Source organism: Coffea arabica, chromosome 8e (genome assembly GCF_036785885.1).
Source record: "Coffea arabica cultivar ET-39 chromosome 8e, Coffea Arabica ET-39 HiFi, whole genome shotgun sequence".
Lineage (NCBI taxonomy): Eukaryota > Viridiplantae > Streptophyta > Magnoliopsida > Gentianales > Rubiaceae > Coffea > Coffea arabica.
Genome location: NC_092324.1, coordinates 39312516 through 39324505, shown reverse-complemented (window position 1 = coordinate 39324505; position 11990 = coordinate 39312516). Strand labels below are relative to the sequence as shown.

At 34.4% G+C, this 11990-nt stretch overlaps 1 protein-coding gene and 1 long non-coding RNA gene across 33 annotated transcripts; one reads left to right on the top strand and one right to left on the bottom strand.

Annotated features, from left to right (window-relative positions):
• Nucleotides 1–1179: 1179 nt before the first annotated feature.
• On the top strand, nucleotides 1180–5848 carry LOC113704759 (uncharacterized). Of its 32 annotated transcripts, none has more exons than XR_011819945.1 (8): nucleotides 1180–1261; nucleotides 1959–2020; nucleotides 2111–2150; nucleotides 2378–2428; nucleotides 4016–4282; nucleotides 4918–4989; nucleotides 5085–5135; nucleotides 5423–5848. It is a non-coding gene; the product is annotated as an uncharacterized lncRNA (long non-coding RNA). The 32 variants fall into 32 exon arrangements; XR_011819943.1 differs by adding an exon at nucleotides 4404–4513 and having other exon boundaries at nucleotides 1185–2020; XR_011819934.1 differs by adding an exon at nucleotides 4398–4513 and having other exon boundaries at nucleotides 1185–2020.
• A 2798-nt stretch (nucleotides 5849–8646) lies between these two features.
• Nucleotides 8647–10657, bottom strand: LOC113703558 (premnaspirodiene oxygenase-like). The gene is made up of 2 exons (XM_027224959.2): nucleotides 9664–10657; nucleotides 8647–9450 (listed from the first exon to the last, which is right to left on the bottom strand). The coding sequence occupies exons 1-2, from the start codon at nucleotides 10555–10557 to the stop codon at nucleotides 8815–8817; spliced, it is 1530 nt and encodes a 509-aa protein (XP_027080760.1). The 5' UTR covers nucleotides 10558–10657; the 3' UTR covers nucleotides 8647–8814.
• Nucleotides 10658–11990: the final 1333 nt, after the last annotated feature.

The window sequence follows — 11990 nt, the reverse complement described above, 5'->3', positions numbered from 1 at the left end:
AAACTTTTTTTAATTGGTGTGCAAAACTTTAAACATCAGTTATAAAAAAAGGGAGGGAGTATATATATATATTTATAATCTCTCTTTATATATATATATATATATATATATATATATATTGGGTAGGGAATCAATTTAGGAGACTGCTACTTTGCTAATAAAGTAGGCAACCAACATTCCTAGTATACAGTAGGCAACCAACATATTTTAAGTTGCTTACAATATAATTTTTAAAACCGCCAACCCCTGAGAGACTGCTAGTACCAACGAAACTATTTATTAGAGTAGTACGAATAACTAGTAAAGAAATTATTTGCAATAAGTGAAAAACCTGTCTAACTGCGACTTTGCTAATAATACTTCCATTTGTTAAATTATTTAAAATTTTTATAAATATATTTTTTAATCTCTTTTTTATCTCATATATATTAAGTGTTTGGATACCTCCATTATTTCAAATAATATTTTGCTTGCATCACAAACATATTTCCCAACCTACCTTTTTATATTTCCAATCACCTTTTTATCTCACATACATCACATCACAAAAAGCGCTACAGTAATTATTCCAAATAATATTTCAAATAATACACTATCCAAACAAACCCATTACAGTATTTTTTTCAAAAAAATTCTAAAAATAGCAGGATTGTCAAGGAATTACCTCTACAGTTATTGGCTCATTGCACCAAACACATCCATTAAATGTCTGTGGACTTTCGATGGCCTTTCAATTATATTTACTTTCTGATCAGTGCCCGTAGTGTTGGGCAAATTACACCAACAACGAAAGTAACGAGCAATCCATGCGATCCATCGGTCAGCAAGAATCTTATCAACAAGAATCCAGGGAATCCAAATTGACATTTCTGTCCAGATATTTTTATATATTTTAGGGGCAGAAAAGTCTTTCTAACCTAGATCTTGGTGAGATACTCTAAGGTGCGCGATAGCTATACAAAACATATTTTAATCTTTGCTTCAGCGCTTCTACCGTACCATGTCGACCGGAAGCTCATTAACCATATAGACTAAGGGCGGAAGCCCGGTGTCCACGTCGGACGTGGTCGTCCTCCTCCGTGTGGCGCCATTGGATTGGCTGGATGGTGACGTGGTGCACGGTGATTGGTGGCAAGTTTGGTTCCCTTGAACTGCACGTCACCTTTTTTGCTCTTTCTTTCATTCTTTCGTGCAATGGTCTTCAGACTCTTCACTAGAAAGCTCCATCAACCCCAACCACTCCAGACGTCTTCTCCCCTTGGTTTCTCCTTTTCCTTTCTTAATCAATCAATCATCTATGACTTTTGCTAGAAGCAATGGACTTGAGATGACCACTCAGTCCTATCCATTCTTTAGTCTTTCTCTTCTGTAGATTTCGCCTCCTCGTTGGATTGATAGGGTTGTTGAGAATTCATTTACGCCGCTCACTGTATCTCTTCTTCTCCGAGCCATTTTGTCTCTTGCCTCTCTGGTTCCTTTCTCTCCTCCATTCCTTCCATGGATTTCCTAAGAAAAGAAACAGAATAACGGCACACAGCTTCTATTCTCTCTTTCTTCTTCATTTTTCCCCTCTTCCCCTCTTTTAAAGATTATTCAAAAAAATGACACTTAAAACCCACATTTTTATTCTCTTTGTTTTTTTCCGTTTTGTCTCCTTCTTATCCTGAAATAGGAGAACCTTGAAGATTTGGTCGATCTTGTTTGCTCAACTGCTCACGTTTGATTTTTCTTTTTCCGTTTCTGATTTTTATCCATCCCTTTTCCTCATAAACTTATGATTTTTCCCTCTTTCTACGCAGAAAAGTTTAATATTTTCTCTCAGTTATTTTTCTCTTTATTTGTATATAATTACCTTGGAGATCTTTCTTATCTGATTTATTTTCTCACCGCTGATCTCGCCATTTTTTAGTTTTAAAATTTTCCTTTATTTTGACTGATTTTTTTCATGTTTGTTTCAGGGTGCAAGTTTAAGGTTTGCATGTTATTATCTGGTATCCTCAATCACTATAGAACCCGCCAAGTAAAAAAACTCACATGATGTTTATTTTTCTCGTGACTTTTTTGACTATGATTAGTTTGTTCTTATGGAATTTTTGTGTGATTATCTCAGGTAAAAAAACACAAGGAAGGCCACTGAAGGAGGAATTACAGTTAGTTTCTTGCCCTTTCATTTTTTTGGGTTATTTGGTTGTGATAATATGGTGTTTTTTTTTACTCGTTTCTTTCTTCAACTATAATATGAGAAAATCCAATATTGTTCATGCTGGTCTTGACTATGTTAATCTGTTTAGTGTAAATCCAAGGTTTTGTCTTCTTCGTTTTTGTCCCCCTAATAAATTTGCTCTTGCCAGCATTGCTTATTCTTAGTCTTTCTTAGATGAACGAAGAAAAGATAATGGATGCTACTTTTCTTCAATAAGCCTTGACGGTATGTTTTAATTTCCTTTTTTTTTGTGAACAGATTTTTTTTCATTGTAACTTACTGTAACTTTCTGCTCTCTTTATCTTGTTATTGGTCTTTAAAAAAGTGAAGGGTGACAATTTGTGACGGCATCCTATTTCCTCTAGATCCAAAGTTATTTTCTTTTACTTGTTTTACTTGCTCCATTTTTATTGTTTTGAGTTCTCTGTTTGAGAATCATACATTGCCAGAACCTTAAGCTCAATTTCTTTTTTTGCAGAATTCAACTCAGACATGTTATTGCTTGTACATTTGCTGTTTGGCTTGTAGCTTTACTTGTTCCCTTTTTCTAGAGATATGTCTTGTTTTTGTTTTTTTTAGTTTTTGTTTATTTGTCAACCTTATTGATAATTTACTTTTCTTTTTGTTTATCAACTCAGTAGTGGCAAGGAGAGTAAATTAAGTTGTTTTCTTAGGTAATTTGTAGTTTGCCTTTTGTTGGAACTTTATTTTGGTTGGCAATGTCAACCTAGCCAGTTAAAAAATAGCTTAAAAATTTGGGAATAATGTATGAAAAATTTGTATAGCAGATTCAAGGCTGTATGAATGTCTTGCTGATAAGAGCTGGTAGCTTGTGGCTTTCGGTAAAGCCAGGACTTCTGAAATTGCATGTCATATTTCCTTTGAAAGTCTCTCAATAAAATTTTAAAATATGGGGATCAAAAGGAATAGGAGGGGCAGGGATGAGGGGTAATGAACAAGGTTGTCTTCTAGAATGCCTATGCTCTGATTTTCTACATTTTCTGCTTGCCCCTACACTGTGTAACAAGGTTGAAGTCTCTTGATGTCACTGCCTACAGAGTGTTGTAGGACATCAATAACTAAGGTTGTTTCGAGGATGGCGGGTAATGATCAAGGTTGTTTTCATGAATGCCTGTGCTGCTATACTTCATTGTGAAACTCTGTTTCTTTTTGTTTTCCCCCTTTGTGCTTGTGTGTGTGTGTTGTAGGTAGGGGTGAGGAGTAGGTTTTGTTGTTCCATTTTTTAAGTAAATATACCTTCACCTGCTAGCTTGAACAACCACAAATCCTGCCATCAATTGCCAATTATGAGGAGAAAACAGAAATGCTACAATGTGGATTCTCTCTGTATAAAATACAATTCACTATTTTATGAATGCCATATGCTGGTAATGTGTTCCTACCCAGATTACATTGATTCAAACTCATTAAGTTTAACAAGTTTAGGGATTTATGCATCACGAGGAACAACTTTTGTCATATGTAGGAAGACAAACTTATTTTGTATTGATGCTTAGTTGATTTGTGTTAAATGAATTGCTTATTGTAATGAATATGCTTGCAATATTGTAAAGCCACATCTTGAAGTCTATTGATGTCCTACACTGTGTAGGCAGTGGCCAATTGTTGTTGCTTAACAGGTCCCATAAGTTCGTATTTGCATAATTCTTGACATGTTTCTCTTTTTTGGGTGGCAAAGGAGGCTTCGTTCTTTATTCTGCAATGCATGATACTGATTCCGTTGAATGGAAGATTACCTGTTATGTTCTTCTTGATTAGTTCTCAGTCTTTTCCATGGATTTCATATTTCAGGATTTCCGTCAGCTTCTTGATGAAAAACTTGAACTATCATTGAAGTTGAGAGACTTAACTATTCACTGGGTACAAGAAGGATTTCAAGAATTCTTCAGAAAACTCAATGAGTGATTCCTTTTTCTTTCAGGCAAGAGTAAGTCAAGTAGCCAAGATCTAAGTTTGACGCAGGGAGTGCAAGGAGAAAAGGTCCTTCCTGGGATTGTTCTTCTGCTCGCTCAACTATCTCTTTTCATTGAGCAAAGTGCTATCCCAAGAATTACCGAGGTCACTTTCTGTTCTGTGTTTTTATTGTGTTTGTTTTTGCATTCTACTAGAGAATATGTAATGTCCATTAGATTCTGAAAACTTTCTAAAAAATCCTATCTTTAACGGTGTCAAGAAATAGCTTCTTCCTTTTCTTCTGGTGGTGCTCGGGGTTACGAGTATGGCCCTGCTTTCATCCCTGCAGTGATTTGTCGCACCTTCCGGATAGCTGGGGAGAAGTGCTTGGACCATGTATGGATTTTTGGATCATCTTTTGCACTGCTTGTTCTTGCTCAAAAACTCACTTTTGCAAAATTGTTACATTTGTGTAGTGAAATTTGGAGGGCTATTAGCCTAGCTCGCTAGATTCGAGGCTCAAAATCTATCTCATATTATTATTTCAAAGAAGCCAAATTTCTTGTTCTCATTCAAAACTTTAGTTTCTACATGCAAAATCTCTACTTTTCACATTTGTGTAGTGAATTTTGGAGGACTATTACCCTAGCTCACTAGATTATGGACACAATCAGATCCTTTGAGGCCATATCTTGCCTAAGAGAATGGAAGATGGAAGTGGAATCCTTGCTTAAAGTAAATATAAATTTCTGAATCTGATGTAAAAAGTAGCCATTGAGTACTTTATTTTTTTCTTTCAGTATGTAAGGTTAAGAACTCAAAAGATATCAGTTCTGTTGCGGACGAAGTTTACAACACCAAACTGGGTTAAGGTTAGTTAATTCTGTAAAATTTTTGCAGTGAATAGTTCAAAATCTATACCCTTCATAAGTTTGGCTAATGTTTTGAGCTTCTCCTTTTATGATAGCACAAGGAGCCAAGAGAGGTTCATATGTTCGTTGATCTGCTGCTTCAAGAGGTAATTTCTTTCATTTTCTAACATGATCTTTCTGTTGTAAACTCAGATTCTTAACATATAAATGCTTTCTTAAGCTATGATCAATTTCTGACCTCTTGCAATGTGCATATTTTTTATGAGGGAGAAATGAGAATATAAGATGTTAGAGCTGTCAGAGTGCGTGTGCGTGAGTGTGTGTTTAGCACAAAAGTTCAAGTCTGAGAAAGTTATTAACTTTCTTCATCTCATTCTTTCTTTGACATTTTGATAATCAAGGAACTTACTTTCTTCATTAATCTTGCTTTTAGTTCGAAGCAATAAGAGGCGAAGTAAAGCAGATTTTACCTCCAGAACTTAGCCGTAAACATCGTTGTACAGACAGTAACGGGAGCACCACTTCTTGTCGCAACAATCCTTTGAGAGACGACAGAATGAACCGGTCAAATACCCAAAGGGCCACGAGCCAGCTACTAGAATCCCATCTAGCAAAATTGTTTAAACAAAAAATGGGGATATTTACGAAAATTGAATTCACACAGGTTTGGTAGGAGTGCTTGTTGCTAGGTAATTTACATTATTCCCACTGGTAATATAGCTATTTTTTAGTTCTTTGTAATGATGATGATCCTTAAAGGACATCAAGGACATCAATAAATCAAATTTTCTGACTTTTTGATGGTTTATTAGAGGATGTAGTTTTATATTGCCAACTTCAATGGCATTTCTTCGTGAAATTTTCTTGTTTGATTGGATGAATATTTTGTCACTGTCTTTAACTTTACTTTTTTATTTCATTCGGTAAAACAATAATTTGAACTCTGAAGCCATCTTTTTATTACAAAATAAGATGGGTTAATTGATGTCCTTTTAGTAAATGTTGCAAAGATTTTACTTTTTATAATTAATATTTTAATTTGAATAACAGGATGCTTCTGGGCAAGCCTGAAAATTACACTGCGCATCGTCGCGGTGTTCTCCTCCTAGTAAATGATAAATGGCCACTATGCTCAACGACCAGATGTGGGCCCATTTGTGGGGCCCACATGATACGGTGCAACCTGGTCCACCCTGGTCCAATAAAGACACCCCTATTATTGTTGGAAAAACAAAGGGGTCCGATTGTCACATGATTGTCATGATGGGCACAAGTCATTCAACACGTAGATTTGGGCAGCTGGGATCCTCTATGCCACTGTTCAGTGTCAAATTCAGTGTCAATCCCATTTATCATTTGATGGTAGAAGAAATTTAAATAAACAGCACATGACAAATTAAATAAACAGGACACTTGACATAAATATAAAAGTGGTACTGAATTACCACTGAAAAAGTGGCACTGAGGATCCCATGTGAGATTTGGGAGGACAAACTATATGTTAAAATTTTCCATTCATGTTTTCCTTAAATTTATGGGCATCTTTTAATCCAAAGATGCAATTACGAGTTATATTTATTTTGCCGATATGTTGTAGGACCATTTCTCACAACAATATAATACGTTGTGTTTGGTTTAAAATGCAACTTTCACACGCATCAATGGTTGTGCACCATTATTTCGTTGTTTCAATTGTTTTGAACGTAAAATTTAACTTTTGCACATATATTATAGATCCAATGATGATAGTGTATACATTGTCAGTATATATAAAATTTACTCTTTTAAAAAATAGCAAGAAACAAACATTTGCAAGGAGTAATAATTAAAATTTGTAATAAGATTTTATACATTTGATATGTAGAAATGGTCATGGTAATATGTGCTAAAATTTATACTTTTCTATGATTGATTAAATTATAAACAGTGAGTTCTTTTGAAATTTAATATTCTAGATCACTTTGAGAATATTAACCAATTTCAAGGTCGATTTGTAAAAATTAAAGTACTATAGAAATTATCAGACTGCATATGTATCGTATCCTTAATCTTGGTATAAGTTACAACTGCATCTTGTCGTTTGGTTGACAAAAGCTATACCAAGGGATAGGATAGGAAAAGAAACAAAGCAATGAAGTTGAAGGGATCTTCCATTGCTGCCTGTTTTTCCGCCTTCAATGATCTTCGGCTTTCTTTCTTCCTATTTCCCTTTCCTATTATTGTTGTTCATTGTTGCCTTTCCCTCATTCAGTGTTTTGTTTATTTATTTTGGTCTTTTTGTGCTTTCTTGAGTTCCTCTGTGTGGTTATCTTTGTGCTAGGATTTTTTGTGTTTCTTTTCTTTTGTTTTGCTCTCTCCTACATATCTTCTTATTAGACTTTTCTTTGACATTAATGTTTTTATATGTTGTTCGTTCTCTTTGTCTCTTCTTCTGTTTTCCTAGCCATTATTTTGTAGTCTTTGTTTTGTTTTTTGGTCATATTTATTTGATGCTTAGTTGCTATAATATCACCATTGTGGTTTCTAAAACTGCCATTTTGTCTGTCACGTAAAAGATCAAAAAGAGGCAGTGCTACTCTTCGAATTAGCCAAATTCCCAAGGTATCAAAGGAAATTAAAGAGATGAAGGTTGCCCAATATTCAGCCAAAAAAGTCCACAAATGCTCTGACATAGGTAGTGATGATAGTTAGGTTGAGAAACAATATGTACCATAAATGCTTCATATCTTCTCATAAAAAATATCCTTCTTTATTTCTTCCAAATTTTATATTACAATTTCAATAAGTAATTCGAGTGGTTCCTTATCCGCTACTACTATGGTAAATGAAATTGTTGGATTTGGGTTTTATCTCATAAATGATTGGTGGGATAAAATCTAAACCTAACAAATAAATAGTTTGTGGGATAAAATTCAAATCCAACAAAAACTCAAAAAGCTAATAAATTTTTCAATTGCTAAATTTCATTATTTATATCAAGACGTAATTATTCATGAATTTTTCAAGAACAAATGCTTGCTTTCACCCTTTTTTGTTGGTATTCTCATACTTCTCTTTCTTTCGTCCTCTCTCTTTTTTTTCTTCAAACAAAAAAAATGTATGTACTGGTCAAAACTCGACATAAAACTTGAAACCAAGTTAGTGATGCTTCTCAACCGTTCGACATTTGTACGAAAACAAGTCGCGTGTTTGTCCGGTAACATGAAAATATAAAAGCATTAATATAATCCCCCTCCTAAATTTTCATATTCCCAACACTCCCTCCACCGACCTTACAGAGTCTCTACTCACTTCCACCACTTCACATAGAAAATATTTCACCAAAAGCTATTATGATGAAATCCAAGACTTTTCGAGGTGTTTAAAAAAAAAAATAAAAAATTCATGCATCCAAAGCTATCCAATCGAATTTTGTAAAACCGAAATTGAATCCATCATATTAAAGCGTCGAGTGAAACATCAGATTTTTTTTTAATTGAAAGACATGCAGCGATACGGTGGTTAGAGTTTGGGGATGCATTGGGCTGATTCTTTAATTAAGTTAATTTAGGAACTTATTTGGAAATATGAAAAAATCGGAAGAATAGCGTCTATGAGTTTGAGACTCAAAAGCGTCTGCCAGGCTACTGCTATTCTACGTTACAAATTCTGTAAAAGTATAACAAACGCATCTTTTTTTATTGTATTAAAACACTAGTGCAAAGTGTTATTAAGCAAATATCATTATTATATCTTAAAGGAAATTAACCTAAAGCAGACTGAATACAGCAAAAGACTAGCAAGCCACTTCTCAGTTCTCACATATTCACTACAAGTACCCATCCTCTATGTTTCTGCGCTAACTTCAAGTGATGCATCGTACACAGTGGCAAGCAAGCGAAGATTGTCTTTTCTTGGCGCAGTTACTCCCATAGTCTCTGTCATGTCTAAATCATCGGGTTTGAGACCATTTGGGAGTTTCCAGTCGAAATGGTAGAGCAGAAGAGCTAAAGGAAGCTCAACATTTGCTAAACCAAATGAAATTCCTGGGCAAATCCTCCTTCCAGCACCAAATGGAACATATTGAAAGTGACATCCACTGAAATCAACGGAACTGTTTTCAAATCGCTCTGGTTTGAAGCTGTCTGGATCATCCCAATACTCGGGGTCTCTTCCGATTGCCCAGGCATTGACTATAACACTCGTCTTGATGGGAATGGTATAACCATCAATCTCAGTTTCCTGCCTGCATTTTCTGGGAACCAACAGAGGGACGGGAGGGTGTAGCCTCAAAGTTTCTTTGATCACTGACTTTAGGAACTTCAATTCTTGAATATCAGTTTCTTCAATTGTTTTCTTTCCTACGAAGGCATTCCGTACTTCACTTTGTGCCTTGACCATCGCTCTTGGATTTCTCATCAGCTCGGACATCGCCCATTCCACCGTTGTAGATGAAGTTTCAGTTCCCCCTGAAAAAATATCCTGCATCAATGCCAAAATTCTTTGTTACAAACAAAACAGGCAAGTTAATCATGAAGCTAAAACTTAGAACTCGAAGGGCGTTGATTTACTTCCTCCACGCTTTCACTAACATTAGAGTCTAAATACTTGGTTCTTCATCTTTAAAGTCAGCGTGTTTGATAAAATAAATGAACCTGAAAGAGTACCAGAAGTGAAGAAGGGAAAAAATCTTACCATGATAACAGCTTTGATGTTATCGTTGGTAATTGGGAACTGAAGGTTACCACTTTCTTTAACTCTTAGAAGAACATCAACTAGATCTTCTTGGTCAGATTCACCTATGCCTGGCTCTGTCTTTGCTATATGCTTCTCAATTACATGGTCCAAAACTCTGTCTGCCTTGTGGTGGACATCCAACAGCTTAGCCTTCAGTGACATGAGCGGATGAAGAATCTTGAGGGATGGAAACTGGTCAGGAATGTTGAAAGAACCACAAAGGCTATTTATTTCCCTGACTAATGGCAAATATGCCAAGTAATTATCTTTGCTTACTCTCCCAAATGCTGCTCTGCAAACAGTAGAACTTGTATATGAGGTTAGTTTTTCCGTAACATTGATTAGCTCTCCAGCACTAGCCAGAGCCTTAATCGATGCAACAAGAACAGAAGCCTCTTCTTGCCGGATGGAGCCATATGATCGGACACGCTTAACACTTAGAAGTTCCAGGGTGCATATCTTACGCATTTGTCTCCAGTAATCACCATATTGGCAGCTGGCAATATCAGTAAAGTTATAGCTTATGATTTCACCTGAAAGAAACTCCGCCCGATCGGCAAAGGAAAGATCGTGTGTTTTCATAATCTCCTCGGCTAAACGTGGAGATGATACAACAATTGAAGGAATTTCACCCATCTGAAGGTGCATCAAAGCTCCATGCTTCCGAGCTAAGTCCCTGAGACCTTGATGCGATGGGGAACCTACCAGATGATGCATATGTCCAATCAAAGGTAGCTTCCATGGAGATGGTGGTAGTTTCTGGGCTGTTTTTGATCCCTTCAATCCCTTGATGAGACTTAAAACAAAGGCCAGGAAAAGAAAGAGAGAAATGAAGGCGAAGGGGAGTGCCATTGGAGGCGAATTTCTGTAAATAATGCAGAAAATAGAAAAAGTCCGGGAAGTGGTGTTGAATGAGGAGTTGTGATGATTGAAGGAAATTGCGGCGACCAAAAAAAACATTTTTTTCTTTTTTTTTTCTTTTTTTTTTGATGGAGAAGAGATTTTTTTTTTTTTTTTAATTTTGGAAACATGCTATTCCGCATGCATTGCATGCGGCTATTAAGGGTTTGCCCCATCCACTACATCCGGTGAAGACCAAAAAAAAAAAAAAAAAAAGCCTTTTTTGTAACGAAACCCTAAAATCTAAGTATGTTACCAAGTATTGAAAACTAAATAAACTTTTCATTCTAACTAGTTAGTTTTCATGTATAGCTCATGTTTGACTTACAGATATTATTAGCATAACACTTGCATTTACTAATAAGAAGGAATATATGCAAATTAAAATAATAAATAGGCCAAGGCGGTTGATTGTAATTAACATCTATACTATATATAAAACCCAAAGAAGGAATTTGTGGTTGACATTAGGTTAACATTTATCTTCACTTTATGAACTTTTTTTTTTGTCTTTATAAAATCTACTTTTACTTTAACTATTTATAATTACCCATGATTATGTTTATATTGCATCATGATATCTTAGCCAATTTATAAGCTTAATTAATATTTGAATGTAATTTTTTATATAACTAATTTTCCTTGTATTTAAAATAATTTTTTTATATACTAGAAAACTAATGTTTTAGATACCTAATTCTTTGACTTTTGAGCAATTGTGCAAGAATTGAATCTTACCATAATTAAAAATGGATTAAAAATAAATTATAATTGTTTGAATTCATGTAATTTATGTTTTACGTTGCTACTTATATTGTTAAAAAATGCAAACTTTTAACAAAACGCTATAAGACATATTATGTCTTATAAACTAATCCAAAGTAATTAAGTCAAATTTGTATTTAATATATTCCATACTAATATCTAAATATTCATTATATCAAATATTGAAAACTGAATAAACGTTTCATTCTGACTAGTTAGTTTTCATGTATAGTTCATGTTTGACTTACAGATATTATTAGCATAACACTTGCATTTACTAACAAGAAAGTGCAAATTAAAATAATAAATAGGCCAAGGCTGTTGATTGTAATTAGCATCTATAATATATATTTTTAACATAACTACCCCTAAACATTATAATTGTCAATATAAACTTATTTTATGAAAAATATTTAAAAAATTAAAATTTGCTTCAATAATAAATTTTTTAAAATATATGATCATAAATATTATGTATTTTTAATTACACATATATTGGGTGTGCATTGAGCACTAATACATGTAAGATTTTTCACATATTAATAGACCCATGCAACTACACAAGTCATTAGGGCCTAATTAAGATTATTAAACTTATCAATAGCTGTAGCCTTTGGATT